Here is a 26,347-nt window from a genome sequence, read left to right on the forward strand (position 1 = left end):
GTGACAGTGGAACACACAGATAATTACACCCCCACAATGCCCCAAATTTATTACGTTTACTGATAAAACACTGAAGTGAGCTAATACACAAGAACAACCAGTGACTAATAAATGGGATGAGTTTCATACCATGAGTTGCGTGGTGCTGCTGTTCAGTGCCTGACCAGTGTTAGGAGTCACTCACCCTGACCGGTGGTGCATTTGTCCTCTGTCAGGTGTTGGTTACAGATGTGCAGATATTTTTAAATTTGGATTTTTTTTGTCTGTTGTGTAAACATGGCATGTGGACAGGTGCATTTTAGCCCCCTATATGGAATATTTTTGAAAACCGGACTTTTGAAATACACATTCTAAAACTATTAAATGAGAAGCCTAAACCAATGCGTTTTCGAACATATCCACATGTGTGTAACCAGCTCATGGTTCTGAATGCATTGAAAAAGACTAGTCCTAACATGCCAAAGCAAAGGGCCAATCCACTGCATGTCAGGGGAGTCTGTTGAAACGCACACTGCATTGGAAGTAGAATATGAGTTATACTGTTCTTCAGGGCTGGACTGGGAGAACAAAACGGCCCGGGCATTTTTTGGCTCAGACCGGCCCCACATACAGATAATTAGCGGAGCGCCGCCACTAAATTGACGTAGGCTAACTAATGTCTTCTAACGGGGAAAAAACCCTCTCTTTCAGGTACCAAAAAACTCCACTATACGTGCAGTGATCTCACGTTCAGTTGTTTATGTAAAATGAATCTATGAATTGGTCATGTAAGCTGGCAGAAAACCTGGAAGTTGAGAGAAGAGAGCCCCTAGCTGGGGATGAACTGCCCTTATCTGCACCCTTCAGTCAAATCAGCTCCTTGGACACACACAAAGAGAGGGGGGCACATACTTGGTCTACAGTATGTGCCTAACATTAGAATTTCACTATTGGGTTTGGAGCGTCTTGCTTCAGATAGGGGTTTAAAAAGGTTTGCAATAGACAGTCTGGGAGGCAAAAGTAGTTAACTTCTGCCTGAACAGTCTGGCTTGACTAGACAAGAACAGAGGGATAAATTATTAACTACAAATAATACAATACTTAAACATAATATTCAAATGTATATTTATTGGTATTCAGGTGTAAAGAAATCCTGCACAGCCCAACCACAGAGGTGTGCAAAAGTGTCTTATTAAAATATTTATTGGTAGTAACAATAATATGCTTAGTGGCTACTCTACAGAATCACCGACAGCACCATTCCACCACAAAGACAGCAATTAGCACATGCCTGTGAATATTTTGCCCTTAAAAATGAGCAGAATGTACAGGAGGAATAAAATGAAGTCTCAGGAATTAACCATAAAGTTTACCATTAATCTCCATTTAGCCTATCATAACAAATCTATATATCTATCACATGGACTATAGAGCATAGGCATATACTTACAAATCTTCATTGGTACACGACATTCAACTTGGAAAAGAAAAACCAAATGAATGAAATACAGTGCATTTTCTCTCAGACTTTGTCTTCCTCAGGATATAAAAGCACACATCTGCTTCTATGTGTCAGTGTTGTCGTAATGTACATGGCAACTGAATATCATGCAGACCACTGGAAAGAGGAGAATGTAAGCTTTCGAATGGTACCACACATGTGCCAGTTCACAGCCATAATGTCTATACAAACATGCATCAAAGAGTGTGTGTGGGGAAAACGATGTTTTGTTGAACCGCTATTTGCGATTTCGTTCGTTATTACGCGTTTTTTTCGGGGCTAGAGTCTATTATATCTGAGGGGGCTCCTGGGCTGGCATATCATATTTCTGGCAAATGCCACCCCTTAGAACCGCCCTGGCCGAGGGTCGTCAACATGACATCATGGGCCGCCGGTCTCTTTTGTAAAAAGGGAAAAAAAACAAAAAAATCTTTGGGCATCGGCCCTCGAGGGGCGTCGGCCCACCGGGAAAATGCCCGGTATGCCATACTGTCAGTCCAGCCCTGCTGTTCTTCTACTGTACCAGGCATGAAGAGTATTGTTGCAAAATGCCATTTTTGACTTTTGCTCTTTATTATTGGAAATGACTGTTGAGACAACCTAATCTATGTGTGAATTCTTAAATATTTTGAGAACTTTTTAAAACCCATATAAAATGCAATTTTACATTGCAATACAATGCACTCCAATGCCCAATACAAAACGGTCAGGTTCTTTCCTTTTCTGTTTTTTTTTTCTTTCCGTGTTTCTATTGTCTTCTCTTTCCTCTTCTGAAAGTATCTATTTCTCTCATTGTTCCTTTTTCTCTTCCTCGTGAATGTCTGCCTGTACAGGTTGCTGTTGTCCTTTCTTCTCCTCCCCTCCTGCCTGATTTTCAGCACGAATCTCTTCCTTTTGCTGTTCTTGTTCCTTTTTCTCTTCCTCATGAATGTCTGCCTGTACAGGTAGCTGTTGTCCTTTCTTCTCCTCCCCTCCTGCGTGTACCTTTTCCTCTACCTCCTCTCTCCTCTTCTCCTCTTCTGCACGTTTATGCACACCAAGAGGCTGTAGTCTTTTCTCTTGCTCCTCCGCCCGAATCACTATCTCAAGCCGTTGTCTTTTCACCGCTTCCTCTTCACGTATCTGTTTTTCTAGGGTCTCTCTTTTCTCTCGCTCCTCCTGCCGAACCTCTGTCTCTAGCTGTTGTCTTTTCTTCTCCTCCTCGCCGCGTATCTCCTCCTCCCGCTGTTCTCTTTTCCGTCTCTCCTCCTCGTGGATCTCCGCCTCTTGCTGCTCTCTGTCCTTTAGCTCCTCTGCATGTATCGCTTCCATCAGTTGTTCTCTTTTCTTCTCCTCTGCTGTAAGTATCTCTTTCACTCGCTCATCTCTTATCTTTTGCTCCTCTATGCGTATCGCCTTCTCTTGCTCTTGTCTTTTCTGCAGCTCTTCAGCCCGAATCACTTTCTCTCGTGCTTCTCTTTTCTTGAGCTCGTCCGCACGAATCTCTTTCTCCCGCTCTTTCATCTTGGCCTCACCTGTGGAGAAGGAAGAGAGTCAGTCTGCTCTCAACGTACACAAATACAGCCGCAGGGTGGCGCCACCTGGCATATAACAGCTTTTGGGCCCCACATTACATTGCTGTACATTACACTTACAACCCTCTGATGTTAAAGGGACACTCCACCCATTTGCATTAGGCTTTCCATTGCTAGACACCCAGTCATACTTTTGAATGGTTGCGCAACACTCTCTCAATTCCCCCTGAGACAGGAGAAATCCGTATCCACCTCTTAACACTTCCTCCTACAATGATGTAAAAATCGTCATTTTGCATCATTGTAGGAGGAAGTGTAAGAGAGGTTGATTTCTGTTGAGACTACAAGCCTTTTTCCCACCTTTCAACCCCGCCCATAGGGGGTTGGACCTAATGCGCTAACAGACCTATCACAGATCAGTGTGCCAGTGCTTTTGAAATCTCTGGCATTGAGGCTCCAGTAAGTCACTAGCAGAGCTGCCTGGGTGTGGCCTGTGGAACTTGAGCATTGCAATGCATTATGGGGATTGTTGTCACAAATCCACAAGCACTAAAAAGTCATTTTCTGCCTTTTCTCGGCCAAGAAGGCACCAAATTAGAAATGTATGGTACTATTCTACTACATATTTGACCCACTTTCAATACATATTCATGTCTCCACCGGTGGAATGCCCCTTTAAGTTCACCTCCCTAACCATTAGGCCACGGCTGCCCCACGACAACATAGTGCCCTGTGGGACTCGATGAGCCTTCCCTACAGCATCTTCATCTATCTTAAAGGTGGCAGTGCAGGAAGTTGAATGATAAAACATTTTCATAATTTTCTTGTAATACACATTTAAACTTATCCATTATATTTGACTTGATTGGGTACCACAAAAGATAATAGTATACGAAAAAGTTCCAGTTATTCTTTCCCTGTTAAGCAATGCATGACCTCATGCTTGGGACTGGAGACCCAAGATTCTATACGTAGCAGAGCCAGAGCCATCGAGACAGATGACAGCTTAATACCTCTAGCAAAAAAGAGACCTGTCTGAACTCACAGTACTCTCATTGCGACACCAAAGCGCCAGGCTTGTCAGCATGGCAGTCAGAGCACGCCCCCATCTAGGGCTGACCAAAATGCAAAATATATAGTGTATATATATAACTTGATCACAATATTTGTTTTCAATATTGGCCAATAACAACACACAATCAGATTTTCATGAGGCTTGGACAAAACATTCTCAAAATGAACTCTGCGATTGGTTGGCTTGACTGGGTAGACTGGCATGAAGCACATTTGGCCTTGTGGTTTTACTGAGCAGTACATGAGTGCAAGCAGTAGGCAGAATATGTTCAGAGCAAACACGAATAATAACTGCAATAACAACAACAAATAGTATTCATGTGTTGATCTCCTTGACAATGAGCAGGTTACGATTGTTTTTTCAATTAGCACACTGACCTCCATTGGATAGGGTGATGCCCAGTAAGATGACACAGAGGACTATGGACACAATGGCCACCCCCTTCCAGTTTATGTTGCCTTAGAGGGAGACAAGAGAAAGACGTTTCAACATACACAGTAAAACATGAGGTGTCATAAGTGCAGAGTAAACTTATATAGGTAGAGTATTTCCAACAGTGTGGAGAGTTAACTCACTCCAACAGTGGAGTCAAAAGTCAATTAATGTTCTTTTTATCTGTTGTGTAAACATGACTTGTGGATAAAAATATATGTATTTTTCAAACAGCATGTTTAGCTGCTTAATTCCATGCAAAGCTTCAGAGAGTTCCGCAATGGTATTCATTTCCTTCCCTGCAGATGGATACTTCTTGCTTCGAGACATTGCTTAGTACTATACATCACTTTTACTCAAATATAAGCCCTGAAAGCCCTCAAGTCTTTGCAAACACCAGACTGATGTGACATGCCACCACTTAAACCAGTTAATGTACATGGGAATGGTATTGAAACAGTAGAATAGTACAAGTATCTAGGTACAATTATAGACAATAAGCTCACATGGAAAGAAAATACTCTGGCAAGATACTCAAAGTCTCAACAGAGGAAACAGAGTAGCTTCAAGATTGATACAGTTATTTTAAGATTGTATTATCTAACTTCATGTGGTGTGGTGACCTTTGCCATTTGGTGTTGGGGAGGTGGTCTTTCTTTTAAAAACAGACACATGCTGGACAAAATCACACATTTAGGCTCTAAAATAACTGGTACAGATGTTAAATCTATCAGGCAAATGTCTGATGAGAACACGACTACCTTAGCCTTAAAAATATAGGACGATCCATCTCACCCCCTTTTCTTGGAATACTCCCCCCTACCCTCTGACCTTAAGCCCGATTCGCACGGGATAAATATTACCTATGGACCCCTGGTAATTTGCAATTACCCACGGACCTCCGTGATTTTTCGGGGCGCATTCGGACGGGATAAATAAACGTCTGTTATTTACTCAATTCACAGACATTATAAGGGGGTGCAAACGGGCGCGCCTGTGTGAAATTACCCCAGGACGTCTGTGTGTCGCCGAAATACAGTAGGTAATTTGCAGCGGAATTATTACCTCACAAATTGCGGACATGGCACATTCGCACAGGACTAAGAACTCTGACATTCTCCATAATTATGCAGAATTACTGGGGGCCCAGAGGTAATAAAAGTCCCGTCCGAATCGGGCTTTAGATACAGGTTACTCTTCTTTAACACAAATAGAGGGTTGACATCTTTTGTGCCTAGAAGCATGCAACTTTTAAATAAGTTAAGTTCAGACAGAATTACTGTAATACAGTAATTGTATATAGGATTTAAATTTTTCATTTTTTATTTTAATCTACTTTGTATGTTTTGTTTGTCGTTTTAGTCTAGTCTTGTCTTTGTGTACTGTTATAATTGTCTGACCAAATGTTTGTTGTACACCCAAAACGCAAGACAAATTCCCTTCGGGGCAATAAAGGTGTATTCATTGTATAGCATTTTAAGGTATATTTACACATGATACTTAGACATAAGGCAAACACCAGAGTGTATACCATTTTAAAGTAGGCCTATATATTTTTTTAAAAGGTTTGCTGTGTGCTGTTTGGCCCGAACATATTCGGAGGTGGAGCGTATGCAGTGTGTTCTGCATTATCATTTCAACACTTACCGAGTAGAAGCAACTAGATAAGTGTTGAATTTGACTCAATTTGATTGACTAAATTATCATGCAACATTTGCCATAGACCAAAACACACAACACATATTTAAAATGGTTGAATGACTTTCCTGTTGACTGAGTCACATACAACCCAGTTGGCAACTTGTTATGTTAATGTTAAATGTATTTTAAAGATGGACTATGTATTTTTTGTAGTAATTTATTTCCAGAATTCATGCTTCCAATTCACAAATATTTCCTTTTCCGTGGATACTTACCACCATGAAATTCTAAGTACTCATTATGACTAGGAAAATTGCACTTTTCATACAGGAAAGTGAATCCTCTCAATTTCTGCCATTCTGAATTTAGCTGTAAAATGTACCGTACTTTGAATATTACTAAGTAAATACCGTATTCATGAAAACATCAAATGTGGCAATAGGCAGCACAATTTCAATGAGCAGCATACAGGAGTTGCAATACCTACTTTGGCCACAATCCCACATAATGTATCTTTGTTTCACAGAGTAGCCTACTTCTCAGAATGTTGCTGGTCAAGTTAGCCAGGTTCTCATGTGTAGTTGAAGAAGTACGTGAGCTGTACATAACCACTGGTTGATTTACTCCTCAAGTAGAGTGATAGCATACCAAATTCACAATTTCTCTAAAATCACTGCGATCACATACTGAAAGACAGTGATCCAGTGTCTAACATGCCAAAATGATGTGTCCATCGTGTTATGGTTAATATGCTCATATACTGTGACATGGGCATTTTCTGAAGGAGGTTCTGCTACACACTGTGCCAAATTGCTAATAAAGTATAACAGCTCATGCATAGTGAGACAGAGAGTTGGAAGTAAGGAATGGAAACCACTTAAAATATTAATCAAATGCAATTTTAGTAGCTGTCATCGCTGTTTATTTTCAGACTCCTCTGCTCTTTTCCTCCTGTCAGAAATCACTGTTAAGTAAATTATATACAGATTGCTTTCTGGTAGGAAAATGAAAGACGATTGTGGTTTGAAAAGTTAAAAAGAATATCCTTACTTTTTGACATGTCCTTTATGTCTCTGCAGCAAAAGCATCCAAGCACACTGGTTTGTAAACTCAAACTGAAGAAATGTAGTACTGTTGTGCTACACTCTTGCAGCAAAAAAATCCCACCAATCAACTTCACTGCTGGAGGCAAGCCCAGCTAGTTTATCCAGTCAGGTGTGTTGCTCAGGTGTGGAGCTAAACAGTGGCTGTTATCTGGTAGACTCTGTGTCAGGTTTGCTTCATGTAATCATGACATTCCCCCCTGTGGCTATAACCTTTGTTTCCAGCTCAATATGTCCTCAGGCTTGTGTAGCAAAGAAAGGAGATGTCACCCCACCTATATAAGACCTGATTTTCATCTGTCAAATGCGAGGATTTCGTGACTAGTATTCTAAACGCTTTTCATTGCACACATAGCCAAGTGGAAGTTCTACAAATAGAACACAGATTACCACACTGTACCATGGAAGGTTCATTATATTGTATTAAAGAGGTAGGGACATAATTGTGCTGCAAAGGTACCGCGCCTTATAGGGACAAACTTTGTACCCATTATACGTACAGGTATGCAGTGGTAGTTCCACCCCAATTGCTATGCATTCCATTGCACTTAGCTGATGCTTTTATCCCAAGTGTCTTGCTGTGGGCCTACACCTGTTTGTTCAGGATATGGTTACAGACTCTGGAGCACGTGCCTTGCTGATGGCATGAATTAGGGCCCCCCCCCATATTCCAAACGACAAACATTTTTGTCCATTAATGTTGCTGCATTTTGATTTGAAATTCACAGGGAAGGTAAATATATTTATTAGCCATTATAAGTGAATGCTGTTACTTATGACATTATGTTAAATATTAACCTGTGGCTTCCCGGTTCTTTAGTTTGGGAACTGATGTAACTCCCTGATCATGACCATATACGTAGGCCACGGCTGCCCATAACCACTGTAATGCTCACTTTCTTACTGTATGTGCACCCACAACTGAGGTGTACCTCGCTTAACTCCCAATGACCAAATAAACCACATTCTGCACAAGATATTTTTAATATATTGCTGTAATCATAAACAATCATAAACATCATTCAAGATACTGTGTGTGTGTGTGTGTGTGTGTGTGTGTGCGTGCGTGCGTGCGTGCGTGCGTGCGTGCGTGCGTGCGTGCGTGCGTGCGTGCGTGCGTGCGTGCGTGCGTGCGTGCGTGCGTGCATGCGTGCGTGCGCGTGTGTGTGCGCGTGCGTGTGAGCGTGAGTGTGCATGTATGCATACATCTGTGTTTGTCTGTGTGTGCGTCTGTGTGTGCGTGTGTGGGGTCAGCGATAGCTGGTAGTGCATCCGTGAGTGGAGAGAGTGGAGTCAGTTGTTAGTGCAGTAGCTGGTTGAGCAGCAGCACTAAGGTGAGGAAGCCAATAGCCATGGAGCTGCTGGTCACCATCTGCCCGGCGTTGCACTGTGCCTTAAGCTGGTCCAGCTGCTGCTTGGCATCTCTCAGCTCTTTCTCCAAGGCCTCCCTCTTCACCTTCTCCTCCTGCCTCACTCTCTTCTCCCCATTCGACCTCTTGTTCTCCTCCTCCTCCCGTATCTTTGTCTCTAGCGCTTTCCTTTTCTCCTCTTCTTCTGCACGTATTGCAATCTCTTGATCTTTTCTTTTCTGCTCCTCCTCCGCACGGACCTTTCCCATTTCCTCTTCTCTTTTCTTCTCTTCCTCCACACGTATGGCTATCTCTAGATCTTTTCTTTTCTGCTCCTCCTCCGCACGTATTTTTTTGGCATCCTCAAATCGTTTCTTCCCTTCTTCTGTACGGATGGCTTTCTCCAAGTCTTCTCTTTTCTTTTGCTCTTCAGCATGTATCTCTTTGACCAGCTGTTCCCTTTTCTGGTCTTCTTCCGCACGAATCTGTTCCTCACGCTCTTGCAGCAGGGTGTGAGCTGTGAAGAAAAGAAAAAGAAAAGTCAGTGCACATGCAGTACACAAGCACAAGCACCAGGTGGCGCTATTAGATATTGTGGGCCACCTGAGAATCATCTCTACTCCCATTGACAGAAAAACTATTGGATGAGAAATTGAGAGAGCATGCCCAATCTGATGGCCGGTGCTACAATTCAGAGTTACTTACCTCTGGCAGCGTTGACTGCTAGCCAGGTAACGATGCCCAGTAGGATGAGAATGAAGATCGTCAACACTATCTTCTTCCATCTCCCTAAGAGAGAAACAAGAGAGAGACATTTCAGCACAGACACATATAACCTGGCAAAGTATATCAGGCTCAGAAGTAAGTTAAGACCGTCCTGATGTATCAGGGTCAGTAACAAATCAGATTTGGGAGAGTAAATGAATGCATCCATGCCAAGTGGAACGATCACAACTAAATGTAATAATGTACAAGTACTTTTGAAAAACTGTTACTTAGTTGACAGTTACTTAATACCAGACTAATGTTTCAAGCACTTGACATTGAAAATGTAATTGGCTGTTGCAAAAAGGTGGCAGGATTCTCACTTTCGGTTTCCCAAAAAATGGAACTATGACTAAACTAGAAGAAAGGAAAATGATTTGACACAAGGACACATTTCAAAGAAATGTTACCAGATGAGTTTTAGCCAGGTTATGTGAGCTCATGTGAGGCTCATACTGTAGGTGAGAAACAGTTCTGTAAAGACATTGGTATACGTACTCAGCCATGAGTAGATTACTTATTATTTAGCCCACATATTTGTGATCGTCACATCACAGAACAGGTTATTGTCTATTGTATTTTACGAGACCTTTTTTGAACTCCTCTGAGAAAACCACATTTAATTGCTTTGAGGAAGTATTTTGCAGCTATGCATACAGTAAAGTTCTGGGTGAAAACTAGCCTGATTATGATCGATTTTCAAATCTCTTGGTCTGACCAAGAGCATAAAAATTAACATTTCCCAAACGGTGTGATTGATCCGCCTCCCTAGGCTTACTACTGGTTGACTGGTGTCCTACAAAGTGGGTGGAGTTCCCAATTTTTCCGGAGCTCAGAAACAATATTTACATGACTCTTGGCCTAACTAGAAGCAACGCAGAAAGTTTTGCATAGGAGGCCGTGGCCTGGATAGGTGAAAACCACAGTTCTTTCACTCCATGACACGTAACATTCCAAGGAATTGGTAATGAGGGGGAATTTACACTCAGTGCATACAATGTCAATGATGCTCGATTCCACAAGGCTTTCACATGAACAACATACAGCAGTTACAATAGGTGAAGGTGACATCTAGGCCTAGGAGAGTTTCGCTCGGTGGGTAATTCCAAAAAGTAATGCAGGAGAGAGAACAGAAGTCAAGTTGGGAAAACTGATGATGGGCTAGAAATGCCCCGAAACATTTATTCTTATTTTCGGCTTTTTTTCAATACAGTTTTCTTGATTGCATCCAGATCTTGTGTGCGACTTCTTTTAATAAAATGTTAAAAAATGACCCTGCAGTCGATACCAGAATCATGTCTGCAACAGTTTCTTGTATATTACTTTCTAAAGGACCACTTTTTATTCTACTGCACTACCTGAAGTGGAAACAGACTACTGCACATTTAAAGCTGAAAAGCTAAAATGAAAAAGGAGTATAGACGGAAAGTGAGAAAAGCCTATTCACCTCACCCTGTTCTAGTTTTTTTATTTTTCATTTTATAACATTTTAATCCTACATTTTTTATTCTTGTCTTTGCCAAGGTCAAACATGCTTAATCCATAGATTTTCAAAAGACAAAGTTTAGGATGGATCATTGTTTTCCCAGTAGCAGCTTTCTAATGAAATTCCTATTGACATTGATATCATGACAAATTGTAAAAGTATGATGAGTTAAAAAAAAGTTTGCATCTTACCTTTGGCAAGGTTTTTGAGTTTTTCTAATAAATATGCATGCATCTTCTGATCTGTGAAGCTGAATCGAAGTAAATAAAGTGAAACATTCAACTCCCCATCCTTATATAGCTCCATCCTGTAAAATCCCCTGATTTTAATCAACCAGTTTATCCACTCGGGTGTGTTATCCTTATTATGGGCAGTGCTTCTGTTTTGCTGCGTCTATTAGACTCTTTCTGTTTCGATTACTCTTTCACTACTTTCTTTTTTTTCATGGTTCAAATTACAATGACCTCAGCCTTGGGGTAGCAGAGGAGGGATTGGAGCTCCCGCCCAGTTTTGAATCTACGTCAGTGTTGCCAGATTGGGCAGTTTCCCACCCAATTTGGCTGCTTAGAATGGCCGTTTGCGGAAAAAAAACATTTTAGAGAAAAAAACGCCCAATTTTTGGCCATAGAAATCAATAGAAGTGGGCGGGATTTAATGCTTCCAGGCGGGTTTTGAGAATTTTTGGGCTGGAAATCATCAGCCTCATCTGGCAACCCTGATCTACGTAGATCTTCAGGAAACTAAACAAGTACCAGGCAGAGGCTTCTTGTCAGGGAAACTGAACATACACCAGGCTAGGCTTCTTGTCCAGGATCAAATGTGTGAGTTGTCCATTACCTAGGGAGCAACTACTGTAGTTGGTCATCACCAATGTAGTTAGATGCCCCGTAGCTGGTTCAGTAGCAACATTGAAATGACAAATCCAACGGTGGTGCTGCTGTATAACACACCAGTGGTGTTCAACTTTCCTTAAAGAAACAGTCCACCCTTTTTTGATTTTCACATATTTGCTGTATTTCCAAGTATTTTTCATGAATGTACATATAATTTTCTTCTCAGTGTTTTCAGTACTCAGATTTATTGGATTAGAATTATTAGCATAGCTTAGCATAATCACTGGAAGTAAATGGGCAGCGTTAGCATCAAGCCACTAATGCTAATGCTGCCCATTTATTTCCAATGATTATGCTAAGCTATGCTTGGAAATACTGCAAATATGTGAAAATCAAAAAAGGGTGGACTGTTCCTAAAGCCTCCCTTACCTATTTCCAGGATGAGCTCCGAAATCCAAAATATTTCACGCAAATGAGTTATTACAATAATAAAGAATTACTCAAGACATTAACCAGTACCTTCATAACATGAGGATAACAAATATTTTTACATTTGGTTCTAATTTTGCCTAATTATAATGTTCACAGGTATAATTTTGTTTACAACCTCAACGAAGACAAAATGTTGTGGTTTTGTCTGTTTTTATATTGCATTTTGCATCCTTATACTGTAATAATGGCATGCATGCACGCACACACACACACACACACACGCACACGCACACGCACACGCACACGCACACGCACACACACACACACACACACACACACACACACACACACACACACACACACACACACACACACACACACACACACCTTGCTGTTGGAGAGGCATTAATCTCTGCAGTATATTTCATGTTCATATTTCAGGTGCTTAGTGTTTACTGCACACATTTTCAGTGCATACACACACACACACACACACACACACACACACACACACACACACACACACACACACACACACACACACACACACACACACACACACACACACACACACACACACACACACACACACACACACACACACACACACACACACACACACACACACACACACACACACACACACTCAGCAGGTTTAACCTGAGCCTCTGTCTTGTGGGAATGATGATGCCCCCAGACCAATAGTTTTGTGTTGAGTGTTAAACAGCCATGTGTTTTTTTAACCCGTATTTTACAACTAAATAAGTCTTAAACCTTTCTACCAATAATGTGTACCCTCTTTGTACAGATGGGCCCACCGACGGGCCCGTTCACCCTTTTGCTGAAAAGACTCAACTACATCATAACAACATTGCTGTTACATTAGAGAGATTAAGACATTGCAGAGATTGCATATTAAGACTCTGTCATTACAATTGTATTATCAGTAAGATTATAACATAGGCTCTGCACAAAGGGGTTAATGAAATAGTAACATAATAAAATGTATGTCTTTGAATGTATGACTTTGCATGGTCTTTGCAATTATACCACATGGCCACAAGGTGGCACACAAGCACCTCACTGTCCCAACTCACCTCCCATGCTCTCATCACAAAGGAGGCTTCCAACCAAAGAATTGTCTAATCAAGCCTGTATGTTTCTTGGATCCATGTGACAACAGGTGAATCCCCCTTTAGGAGACCTTCGGTTGGGAAACTTTTGGAGACGGATGACAATAAATGGAGTTCCCTTTGTGCTGTAAATTGCAGTAGTATGCGTATTCCAATATGCAGACTCTCATCCTCCCATACTCACTTGCCTCCTCGTGGCCTCGTGGAATGTCATTTTCTCATTTACAAATGGGATGGGATCACCAAATGCCACAGAAAGAGAAGAAGAAGGAGGGGATAACGCCCCCTTAGGAGACCAACCTTGAGCATATTCGTTTGCATTGATTAGGCAGAGTTCTTTGGTCCAATCAACAGTGATGATGTACATTTTGAACTAGTGTGTAGTTAATCCACATTTTCAAAATATGCGTAACATAACAATTGTATCATAACAAGGAGATGTCTGTGAGAGTCATTGAAAAAAAGTTACCCTCAACAGGACGTTCTCAGACCCTGGATCAATAGGACTAGTAGGTGTCAAATGTCTTGATGTCTCATTAGGCAGAGCTGCAACAAATCAAACCGCTGTCTCACATGCAGAGGCGCATCTTGCCACCAGGCAAGGCAGGCAGCCGCTTGGGGGCCCCAAGCGCCTAGATAGTTAACAATAGCCCATACTCTACTACAGTAGCGGTGATTTTGGTTCAAATGTTCATTCTTTTGCATTTTCACTTGGGGCCCCACCTGACCCTAGAATCACCTCTGCTCACATGTTCCAAAGGTACAGCATAGAAACATGAAGTGCTGAAATGTCTTCAATTGAATGTAGAATGGTCATCATTTCCCTTCACTTTCACTTCTGACACCTCTGCTGTGTTGTGGCCTCACACTTCATCTGTGTTGTGCTAATTTGACATTGCTGCTTCACTTCTTTTGCAAAAGAACAGCCAAGAATTTCAGTTCATGTCAATGTATTAGGGACCATGTAAAATTAAAACATACCTGTTGTCATTTCATGCATTGTACCAGAGTCAGCCTCAGGCTAATGCACATCTGCAGTCCCTGGCATAAATCATCAAGAACATACAGTTGAGGACGATATTATTAGCCCCCCTCCTGAAATTAGACATATCTCTTCATTGATCATTGAGAATGATCATTATTAGTAAATTTATGTTATTCTGGAAACGAATACACCATGGAGATAGTATCCAATAAGTTAAATTTGGACTTTTCCATTTTCACAATGAGTTTAAACAAACAAGTGTAAAAATGGCAAGGACAAAATTATTAGCCCCCTTATCATTAATAGTCAATACAGTGCCATTTATGAACAAAAATTGACACCAGGCACTTTGATTAGTTGTTAACTATGTTGGCACATGTCCTACCAGGGATTTTGGGATTTGGGATTTCATTGCAAATAGTTAAGCTGGTCCAAATTGCATGGATGTTGAGGATGGACATTCATTTTCAGCACTCTTCAAATACTATCTAAAGGATTGAGGTCTGAACCACTCCATGACCATGGTTTTAGTATCCTTGAAGAACATTTGAACTATTTTGGATGCAAGTTTTGGGTTATTATCTTATTGAAAGATCCAGTGAAGATCTTAACTCCCTCTATGACCATATTCTTGCAAGGTCACTTTCCACATTCTATCATAATTTTCAGTTTTTATGGTGCCGTACACCCAAACAAGGTTTCCTGTGGCTGAGGCTGCCACAGAATGATGCATCCACCACCATGTTTAATTGTGGAAAACATCGTATAATGATTCAAGGCCTATTCCTTTCTTCACTTGACAGAAGCAGAATTCATGCATCAAAGCAGGTGCAATTGAGTATCATCAGATGAAAGCAGAGACGTTCAAAACTCATTTTTGACTTTCAAATGTTCACAGGCAAAGCTCAATAACACTCTGATATGCACTGCCTTTAGTAAAGGGCTTCTTCTGTGATAATGGCCCCAAAGCCCAATATGATGACAAGCCCTAACAACTGTCTTTCTTGGGGGGGAAAAAACCTCCAGGTGAGGCCAGGTCAATAACAACTATCTAGGCAGGTGTCCAATGCTTCTTTGGTCTAACGAGGCTAAGCAGTTTCCACAGTTACACATAGTGGAAGGGCATCAAGTTTAGTCTGTTATTCAGCCTCAGACACAGGGAGTCTGGGTCTGAATCTGGATTGCTGGGTCTTCCAACAACATTGTAACCCAAAGCATACATTTAGATTAGTTCAGAGGTTCTTCAAGGACACTAAAACCATGATATTGGAATCACCCGCTCATAGTCCAGTCCTCAATCCCACTGAGAGTCTGTGGTTAATGTCTATGCTCAGCATCCATGCGATTTGGACCAGCTAGAACACTTTGCAGTGAATAAATGGGCCAAAATCCCTAGTGGGGCATGTGCCAACCTAGGTAGCAACTTATCAGAGCCTGTTGTCAGTTTTGGTTCATAAATGGCGCCATATTGACTATTAATGATCAGGGGGCTAATAATTTTGTCCTTGTCATTTTTGCCCTTTTTGTTTAAATTCATCGTAACAATAGAAAAATCCAAATTCAACTCATTGAGCATTATCTCCATCAGTGTATTTGTTTCCAGAATAACAGAAACGGTGAATAATGGTCATTCTTACTGAGAAATCAAGAGAAATGTCTAATTTCAGGAGGGGGGCTAATAATATCGTCCTCAACTGTACAAACATACACATGTGAATGGGGAGGTCCACATCCTTGCTGTGTTGTGACCTCATGTTTGCCCTTGTGTCTGCTTCCCCTCCAGCTGGACCACTACCCCACTGCCACCTACACATTACCCGACGCCTCCGACACCGAGTTCAACCAGGTCAAGACCCTCTTCCTGGGGAAGGTCTTCGGTGAGTACAGAGTTAGACTCTCAGGCGTAAGGTCTTTCTCTTCTTGGATATTATTTTTAATGCCACCAACAAAAAACAAAAGCTTATTTGTGTCATGTTTGACCGTTCCTTTTGGTCAGTGCAGCTTTGAACTCTCAGCCTTGGGCTCCTTAGCTACTTAGATTGTATATTTTTTTTAATTCAGCAATAGCACAGGATTCTTATTTTTATGTTTGGCCTTTGAAGTTTTGTGTCATTGGAGTGTATGGAATGAATGCCAATCAAGACCACTGGCCATTATCTTTGGATATCTGCACATGTGATGGTTGAAGTATAGAAGAGTCAAGGCTTGTGGTGTTCAAGATTGTATGCCTTAGCCTTTGTAAGATGTGCAAAAGGATTATCTTTATTTTGTCTCTCAGTTTCCTCTGAGGTCCTCCTTCTCTTCCTTTGTTTTGTGGTTTTTGGTTGGTTGCCATACCAACTTTACTCACTAGAGGTCGCCAACTCAATAGGTGTAGAGAGCAGACGGAAAGACACATTACTGGATCTCAGTCATGACTAGGAACACAGACAGTGGTCCACATTCTTGTCAACCAGCACTGGAAAGCTTTGTGTATGACATCCACAATAGCTAGTAGAAATGCTGGTTTGATATTATCAGTGTGTTGAAGGAGAATGTAGTATTTTGCGAATAGAGTTTGATTTCATAGCCTAGAAATCTGAACACCCTTAGTAAAGACCATTTACTTCGCCATCTACTTGTGGTCCAAATGGCTTGCGAATGGATGCTTTGAAAACTGATATGCGAATCACCACAAAGTGCATACTACGGAGTCACAGACCCTTTGCCATTATTTTGTCCGGGGCCTGGCCAAGGCTGTCAGTGGGTTCAATATGTACAGTATCCTATAGGGCATATGAGAGAAGGACAGAAAATACAGGGATGGTGTTGGAGCTCGGAGTCCAGAGATGCACAGCTGCTGTCCATGGTGCTGAGGATGACATCTGGCCCCATCTGCACCTGGATGGACAAGCACACAGCTTCTCTCACTCTCTGGATCTCTTTTACTTCCCTCTCTCCATGGCTCTGTTTTTTTTTCAAACATTTCTTTATTGAACTTTTATTATGTACAGAACATCACAACCCACACCCACCCCAAACCCAAGGCAGACACACACAAAAAACTAAATACAAATATCAACAAAAAAAGCAAAAACATAATAATCATCATCCCAATAACAAAACAAATTCCCATTCAAATTCCCACTGTATCCCAGCCCTCTAATTTAATATTATTACTTCTCCATATCTGTCTTTCTCCATCTCTCTCTCCATCTTTCTCTCTCTCCTTCTCTGTCCCTGTCTGTCTGTCTCTCCATCCTCTTTCCCTCTCTCTCTCCTTCTCTGTCCCTCTCTGTCTGTCTGTCTGTCTGTCTGTCTCTCCATCCTCTTTCCCTCTCTCTCTCCTTCTCTCTGTCTGTCTGTCTGTCTGTACCCCACACCGGCCAATCTCAACCTACCACACACACTACACACACACACACAAACACACACGTACAAACACACATACTCCCACTCTGGCTGTTGCTCCGTTTGACAGTAATTCTAACCATGACAACTCATGTAATATGGTCCCCATCATACCCCAACACACACACACACCCCTAGTCCTGTGTTATATACTGCACGGGAGGAATAACAATGAGCCTCGCACCTTTTTCATTATCCCCCACACTGTGGTGTCAGGTGTGTGTGTGTGTGTGTGTGTGTGTGTGTGTGTGTGTGTGTGTGTGTGTGTGTGTGTGTGTGTGTGTGTGTGTGTGTGTGTGTGTGTGTGTGTGTGTGTGTGTGTGTGTGTGTGTGTGTGTGTGTGTGTGTGTGTGTGTGTGTGTGTGGTGCACACAGGTGTGTGTATGGTTGAATGGTCACTAGTGTTTGTGTGTGTGTGTGTGTGGGGTGGGCATATATAATAACAGCAAAGTCACAAAGTCCCCATGTGTTCTTCTGTCCATCTGCAGTGGTGTGTGTGCGTGTGCGTGTGCGTGTGCGTGTGTGAGAGTGTGTGTGTGATGCAGTGCCGTGGCCATTCTCAGGTAATTACACCTGTCACCGTTTCACCGCTGCTGTCAATAAACCCTAACTTACACACACACACACACACAGAAACTCGATCTCTCTCACACACACACACTTGCAGGCACGCGCACACACACACACACACAAACCGGTGAGCCAGAGGTAGCAGTGAGACCCATAGTCCCCTTGACTGGCCCATAATGGATATTTGTGCCCCCTGCCGCCCGCCTCGTCACGCTGCCATCCCTCTCCTGTCCTGTCCAAGGAGACATGTAGCAGCCTCTAGCTATGCATGAGTAGAGGTCATTTAGATCCCTCTCTCTCTCTCTCTCTCTCTCTCTCCCTCTCTCTCTCTCTCTCTCTCTCTCTCCCTCTCTCTCTCTCTCTCTCTCTCTCTCTCTCTCTCTGTCTCTCTCTCCACTGCAGAGTTTCATGTTTGTCTTTTACCAGAAAAACTAAGGTAATAGGCCTACCGAAAAAGATCTCTATTTTGCGGCGTCTGGCAATACATTCAATACATTCATTCGTTCGAAGCTATGATCTCTCTGGAGATATTTTCAGTAACGTTAGGCCTACCAATTTTCCGCCCCTGCTGTGTTGTGCCTATTTTCCCTCGTCCCTGGTGCCCAGTGGTATCATCTGTGTTATCTGCTGTGGAATATAAATTTCATAGTCAGTTTCTGAGAGGGTTGCTGGAAAAAAAGTGTTGAGTTTACTCCCACGTTTTGTGGGGTAGCATATAAGGAGGAGAATATTAGTAATGCATGAGTGTAACACTCCTTCGTCTTTTCTCCTTGCTCCTTCTTTCTTTCTCTCTTTCCCTCTGCCTGTCTCTCTCTCTCTCTCTCTCTCTCTCTCTCTCTCTCTCTCTCTCTCTCTCTCTCTCTCTCTCTCTCTCTCTCTCTCTGCCTGCTGTGCCAAGGTGACCCTTGTATCTGATATAGGCTTCCTTTGAAGCGCACACACATACACACAAACCCACCTACTCATCACCGCCACACCTTGAACACTGGAACTCTCCTCTCCTCTCTCTCTCTCTCTGGAAAATTACTGCAATACACTCTTTTTTAACCACACACCTACTCATCGCCACCCACTCATCACCACACATCGATGACACTCTCGGCTCTTCTGCGCTTTCCCTCTCTTTCTTCCTTTCCCTCTCTCTCTCTCTCTCTCTCTCTCTCTCTCTCTCTCTCTCTCTCTCTCTCTCTCTCTCTCTCTCTCTCTCTCTCTCTCTCTCTCTCTCTCTCTCCCCCCTTCTCTTTCTCTCTCTCTCTCTCTCTCTCTCTCTCTCTCTCTCTCTCTGCTACCTATCTTGCTAATGCTTTATGCTATAAGCAGCCTGTGTAAAAACAGCCAGTGAATTTGGCAGCCATTTTGAACGGGACAGTGGTGCGCAATCCTTGGTACACTAGTCAATCTCCTTTTTCAATGCTGCAACCAATTCCAATGCTGCACACAAGTTTGAGTTCAATCACGTAAGATTATATTGCTGTTATATTATTTCAATGATGTGACTTTTGGATATTACTGTTATGTTAATGTTAGCTGTGCTTCATGTGCACAATGTAATTCAGATGCAAGACTGTTCAGAATTATAAGGACACTGGAGTCTCCACCTTAGCTCACGGCTGTGAATGGCTTTATGGCCTCTAGGGGCCTGACAGTCTGTCCTGTGATAGATCACTGGCCTCAGTAATAAACTGTGTCTGGGGATAACAGGCCAGACTCAGAGGACCCCGGCTAGTCCCAGGCAGTAATTTAACTTCAGCCGTGGTGGATTCACCGTGGTAAATTACAACACTTGTCTGCTCTGTCCCCAACCTTTCTGGGTCTGAGGGCTAACAAGGGCTGCCGGAGTGCTACTGAAGGCTACCCGAGGCCTACTTATTCGTTCAGAATTATCTACCGATGTCTTGACATTGTCCTCTAATCACACTATGAATGATAATTTGCTTATAGGTTATAAAAACATATCCTTTAAAGAAATTAAGATCCTTGGTGAGCACCTGAGAGGCGTTAGTGATGCCTGGCTGGGAATTCTTGTTTATTGACTGTATACATAGCCAATCATGTCAGTTGTATTCAAACTTCAGTTTGTTGAGTAATATGAGTCATAATCTTTCCACCCCTCCATGCTCTTGGATTGGCTTCCTACCTCAGGCTAGGGCTTTGGGACGAGCTTCAGATGGGAACATGGGGGAAAGCAGCATGGGATTTTCCAGGCTAGTGTGTACTTTATGTAGATAGGGTTTGTTTTGTGTCATCTACAAAAACAGGAATGACATTAAACTACTACGTTATGACTGCTAGATATTTTTTGGATGCGCATCCTGCTGATTGTGACCAACTACCGTGTATTTACAATGCAGACTGCTGGAAAAACCCTCTGCTGAAACACAATCAAATGTTTACCATGTGCTATCCACCTAGGCTATGACTTGTCTTGCTTTTTACATGAAGTTTGCTGACACAGTGACAACCCCCACACATGAAGCACCATCTCTCCCTTATGCCCCACCTCTCTCTCTCTTCCTCTTGCTGTCTTTCTCTCTCTCTTTCCCCTCTCTCTCCCTCTCTCTGTCTCTCTCTCTGTCTCTCTCTCTCTCTCTCTCTCTCTCCCTCTCTCTCTCTCTCCCATAACCTCTCCATCGTAGTGCACTGTAGCTGCCATTCTGCAACTCAGCAGCTTTTTTGAAAGTTACCCCATAATCATCAGACTACTGGCACCTTACGTCCCTCATATATCGTCTTCTTCTTTCTTCTCATTCTATACACCACTGCACTCCTTAGATATCTTGTAAGTTCTGTTCATGATTCGACTGGCACTCCTATCACATATTTCCTTCCACTGCCCTTCTCTGTACTCCCCTCACTTCTCTTGCATCTATGTCTGCAATGCCATTACACATCTCCTTACCCCCCTCACCGCTCTCCTTTCTCTGCAATGCCGGTGCATGGACCCAGTCCATTATCCATTAGCCGGATCAGTTCAGTTATGGTTTATTTGAGTAGGGACAAATACACATCATGTAGGCTGTACAACAACCTAACAGATAAGTATCATAGCATTTGTAGCCATAGGCTAATTTCCAATGCCTGTCCCTAGAAGGGCTTTTAAAGTAAAATATAAAAAACTGTTTTAATGTTGTTTTAAAATACAACCTATCCATTCATCCAAGCATTCATTCAATCTAAGAAGACAGGCAATATACATATACAATACACATACCTAATCCTATATGAATGTACAGTCACTCATTCATTCATCCATATAGGGCATGGTTTGCTGTGTCATTTCTCCTTAGTTCACTAGTATTCCCATTGTGTGTGTGTGTGTGTGTGTGTGTGTGTGTGTGTGTGTGTGTGTGTGTGTGTGTGTGTGTGTGTGTGTGTGTGTGTGTGTGTGTGTGTGTGTGTGTGTGTGTGTGTGTGTGTGTGTGTGTGTGTGTGTGTGTGTGTGTACGTGTACGTGTGTGTGTGTGTGCGTGCTGTATGTGTCTGCTCTTTGGCATGTTTGTGAGTTCATGTGTGTGTCCTTGTATGTTGGTGTGTATTTCTGTGTTTCTGTGTGTTTCTGTATCGGCAAGATCAGAAAAGGTTCTTCCTAATCCACTCTGGCCAGCTGAATCGATTGTATTTCCACTAATGTGGACCCTGGGTGACAACCGCTTTGTCCCACTGAGGCCAAATACTTTTCCTGTCACCTCTCTCTCTCTCTCTCCCTCCTATTTTTCTTACCACCTCTGCTTCCCTGCTCATTGCTCTCTCTCTCTCTCTCTCTCTCTCTCTCTCTCTCTCTCTCTCTCTCTCTCTCTCTCTCTCTCTCTCTCTCTCTCTCTCTCTCTCTCTCTCTCTCTCTCTCTCTCTCTCCTCTTTTTCTTACCACCTCTGCTTCCTTACTCACTGCTCTCTCTCTCTGTCTCTCTCTATCTCTCTCTCTTTCTCTCTCTTCCACCCCCCCCTCTCTGCTCCCTGTTTCTCTTTCTTTCTCTCGACTTCTCCCTTTTTCCCCTCCTTATTTTCCTGACTCTACTTCTCCCACTCCCTCACTCTCCTTCTCTCTCTCTCCCTCTCTGTGTCCCTCCCTCTCCTTCTCTCTCTCTCCCTCTCTGTGTCCCTCCCTCTCCCCTTCTACCTCTCCCTCTCCCTCCCTTCAGATGGATGGGGACACTTGTCGTCTCCCATCAGATAATGTCAGTGCTCCACTCTGCGGTATCAGGGCATCTTGTGGTGCACGGCCTGGGCGAGCTAATGTCCCACTCAGGGGAGTCGTTACATGTCTTCCTCAAGGTCGCCTCCGCTCTCAATGGCCTAGAAGTGACGCAAGATTCTGATATTTCTTATGTACCGAGTTATACAACCAAAAGGACACCTTGTCACCTATTTTTACACCCAGCAAGGTTATGTCTGTCAGCTCATTCTTTCATCACATGCCTTAGTTTTTATTTTTCCTCCTGCTCTCCTTTCACACTTCTGTCCTTGTTCAAACAAGTGATTCATAGCCCAGCTGCCTCCCTGTTTGTCTTCTGTAACAGGAATATTAGTGTCCAATCTTCTGGTGCTGCTATTATATCGCATTCACAACCACTTTTGTCATCCGATTGTAGTAATTATTAGCCTTTATTCTAATGAAAAGCAAACATCTGGTGAAGAATACACATTAATGGCAAGATTTTCAGTTTCTAGCATGCTATTTGGAGAGTCAGCCTCACAGTGTAAAAGCACATACTGCACATTTTTCAAAGTTGCTTACTAACAAAAAACAAACTCTTACACAGCATAGCTTTACAGACCAATTTAATAGAACCAGCTATTTGGGATCTCTCAAGGGGGCATCCACAGGTGACAGGACTGAGGCTTCTCAGGGGGAAACTGATTTAATTAAAAGTTATTCTACTGCAGGTGAGAAAGGTCGGTCTTCAGTTTAAACACTTTTACGGTATGTGCGCACTCGCTACCGTGTCTTGTAGCAGCACAATTCCTTGCATATTGGCAAAGGCAGACACTACAGCATGAGCAGGCAGGGAAGGCAGACGCACAAGCAGACTAGTAGGCATTACACACAATCAGGAAACAAAGCAGACATACACAAGAAAGGAAAGCCAGAAGCAGCCAAACCCAGGAGCAGAGGCTGGCACAGCAGCCGGAAAAAGCAGTACCACGAGCCAGGGACACATGAAAAACCTGTAGAGACAGCAGGCAGAGATAGACACATCAGTTGTGGAAGTAGACATGGAAGGCACATCCACAAGCCAAGGACAAGCGAGAAATGTGATTATTCTGGCTGAGTGGAGCCGGTCAATATGTCCTGATGCACTAACCCTGAAAAAGCGTGAGCGAGCACGGCTGTCTGGTCGGTTGGATCCTGGCAGCTCAGATGCGATCAAACAGACGGCATCTGTGTTTGTTATCTCTCCGGCACAGGGACAGGACGTTGCCGTTGGCATATATCCCATCAAGTCAGCTATATTGTCAATATCTTCACATATACCGCACTAGGCATACAAAGTAGTGGAAATTGTGTTTCTCACTTGTGTCATGCGTAGCCAAAAAGGCAGGAAAAACATTAAAGGGCACCTGTAGGCACAATAAATTCCAACATATCCCACAGATAGGCACAGCAAATAACAGCATATCCTACAGCCTACAACCAATACCAACACATCCTAACACACTTATGTGCGCAGACAGGGCCAAGGCCTGTTGCCATGGTGTATTTGTCTGGTCAGTTTTCAAATACAACCCCCCCCCCCTCTCTCTCTCTCTGGCTGGAGATCAGAACAGTTCCTGTATCCAGAAATACAGAAAGATAGCTGTATAGCAGTTCCAGTATCCTGAATTGCTTTTCTTATAATTTGAAAGCTGTTGTCTCTTTTGCATGGATTGAAGAGTGTAGGCCATCTTGTCTTATCCCGTTGTCCATTTTTTCCATCAATCACTTAGCTAAGACTGTAAGCAAAGTTCAAAGCAAAGTTCAAAGGTCATTCTTTTTACTCACTCTAAATCTGGGCTCAAACTACACGACTTAAAAATCGTAGCAGATTTTGACGTCGGGTTGCCACACACACACAAAGTAAATTGCAACTGTCAATCTTATCTTCGATCGTTAACACCAGGACAATACCTGACGTTCTATTTTGAGTTGAGTGTTTGATACTTATTATTTGCTGCTGTCAACTCTTTAGCGCTCCACCAATTGTTGTAAGGGGGTATTTCAGCTGAGAATCGGGCCAATAGTTGTGTAGTTTGAGCCCACCTTAAGTAGAGGTTAGCAGCCCATTTTGGCACATTTATGTGGTTATAGCCTAAGACCATTTCTAAAGGAGCACCTCCCCTGAGCACGCAAGCAGAACTTTGTTAATTTGTGTACGTATGAAAGATTCTGAAATGTTCTTTTTCTTTCGATTTCCTTTGAGCTGGTTGGAAAAGAAAACGGTGAAAAAGATATCCAACTTGCCAGGGGATGTATTGTCACCTATTTTTTACATGTAACATGTTTTTTGTCCTAACTAGTGTGAAGTCTTTTGTCAGCTTTTACAGCCTGTCCTTGATTTTCATCTCCTTCCCTCCTTTTTACACCTCAAGGGTGATGCATGGCCCAATTTCCAGTTTGCCTTCTGTACTGGGCAGGCACATTAGTGTCAGATCCGCTGATGCTATCAGCATTAGATTGCATTCGCTGTCATCTTGGCTATCTCAGTAGGCTGTTAGCCAACCTTAGTGTCAGCAATACAACAGGTAAGTTATGTCCCAATTTCCCCTGTTTTTTCTCTGTTCTGCATACATCAATGTCAAATTGCTGCTGCTGTTGTCATCTCAGTACATATAAGTCTGTGCCATCTAACTACATGTAGGTCGAAGACTGTGCCATCTCAGTAAATTGCTGTGTCAGGAATAGAGCAAGCAAGCCGACTGAGAAAGCCTGCCCATCCGAATTTGAAAACAGCCAGTGTCCAATCTTATGATGCTATCAGAATTGGATCACTGCTGCCTCAGGCACCTCAGTAAGCCAGTTCCATACGAGTAAGTCATTGCCTTCTCAGTAAGCCAGTGCCATCTCAGTAATTCTCAGTGTCAGTAATAGACTGAGCTGGAAAAGGCTGTTCATCTGCATGCTGGAACTGGTGCTGCTGCTGCTGCTGCTGCTGGTGGTGCTGCTGCTGCTGCTGGCGTAATTGGGCTTGATGGAGGCACAGAGGGCAGAAGAGCAAGAGCAAGGGGGAGACTGGTCTGCTCTGCTCTCCTCATTACTCTGCTCAACCCTCTTATGTCCCCTCTCGTCCTTCTGTCTCCCCTTCTGTGTCCTCTCCTCCATCTTCTTCCTCCTCTCCTTCATTTTCCCCTTGCCTCTTCTTCCTCCTCTCCTCCCTGCCCTGTCTCCTCCACCCTTTTAAAGTCTCTCTTCCCTCTTCATTCTCCTCCCCTGTCTCTCATTTGTCCTCAGCTCCCTCCTCTGTCTCTACTGTTGGCTTAATTGGATGTGATGGAGGCGGAGAGAGCAAGTAGAAAATCTAGCCTTTGCTCTCCTCTTTTCTCTGCTCTACAACCTCCTCTCCTTCTCTCTCTCTCTCTCTCTCTCTCTCTCTCTCTCTCTCTCTCTCTCTCTCTCTCTCTCTCTCTCTCTCTCTCTCTCTCTCTCTCTCTCTCTCTCCATCCTAATTTTCTTTTACCTTTCTTCTTTTTTGCCACCATTCTATTTCACACTTACCCTCCCCTGGTCCCTCTGTTTGCCTCCCCAACCCCTCTCTCCTCTCCCCTCCTCTCCTCTTGTCTGCTCTGGCCTGGCTCTGAGCTGTTATTAGCCAAAAAGAGCCACACATCCTTCTCTGCCTGACATGAAGGTCTCAGAGGTGTGCGTGTTTTTCCTACAGGATATTAATATTTGTGGTATGTAACTCCATTGATAATGCTTAAAATCTGAAACGTATCCCCCCTTCTGGTTCTTCAACAAATCGCACCCTGTGTGTGTGTGTGTGTGTGTGTGTGTGTGTGTGTGTGTGTGTGTGTGTGTGTGTGTGTGTTCATGTGTGTGCATGTGTGTGTGTGTGTGTGTGTACATGCATGTGCATGCACAAGCATATATACGTTATGTTTCTGTCTGTTTTTGTCCATGCACAGGTGTGTGTGCGTGTGTGTATGCTTGTTCTTAAATGAGTTAGGATGTGTACGGGCCGGCA

General features: G+C 43.0%; 3 protein-coding genes across 3 annotated transcripts in view; 1 reads left to right on the plus strand and 2 right to left on the minus strand.

The window, feature by feature from the left end:
* Positions 1 to 1,936: 1,936 nt before the first annotated feature.
* On the minus strand, positions 1,937 to 7,296 carry LOC134455203 (uncharacterized). The gene is made up of 3 exons (XM_063206230.1): positions 7,193 to 7,296; positions 4,447 to 4,527; positions 1,937 to 2,994 (listed from the first exon to the last, which is right to left on the minus strand). The coding sequence occupies exons 1-3, from the start codon at positions 7,200 to 7,202 to the stop codon at positions 2,270 to 2,272; spliced, it is 816 nt and encodes a 271-aa protein (XP_063062300.1). The 5' UTR covers positions 7,203 to 7,296; the 3' UTR covers positions 1,937 to 2,269.
* A 1,050-nt stretch (positions 7,297 to 8,346) lies between these two features.
* Positions 8,347 to 11,247, minus strand: LOC134455204 (uncharacterized). Its single transcript, XM_063206231.1, has 3 exons — positions 11,037 to 11,247; positions 9,300 to 9,383; positions 8,347 to 9,111 (listed from the first exon to the last, which is right to left on the minus strand). The coding sequence occupies exons 1-3, from the start codon at positions 11,149 to 11,151 to the stop codon at positions 8,546 to 8,548; spliced, it is 765 nt and encodes a 254-aa protein (XP_063062301.1). The 5' UTR covers positions 11,152 to 11,247; the 3' UTR covers positions 8,347 to 8,545.
* Positions 11,248 to 16,021: 4,774 nt separating this feature from the next.
* The window catches only part of LOC134455205 (contactin-associated protein-like 2), a 52,790-nt gene continuing 42,464 nt past the window's right edge, over positions 16,022 to 26,347 (plus strand). Inside the window, exon 1 of the mRNA XM_063206232.1 lies at positions 16,022 to 16,105. The gene's annotated coding sequence lies outside the window, so the exon portion shown is untranslated. The remainder of the gene's footprint in view (positions 16,106 to 26,347) is intronic.

This window comes from Engraulis encrasicolus, chromosome 9, assembly GCF_034702125.1.
Source record: "Engraulis encrasicolus isolate BLACKSEA-1 chromosome 9, IST_EnEncr_1.0, whole genome shotgun sequence".
Taxonomy (NCBI): domain Eukaryota; kingdom Metazoa; phylum Chordata; class Actinopteri; order Clupeiformes; family Engraulidae; genus Engraulis; species Engraulis encrasicolus.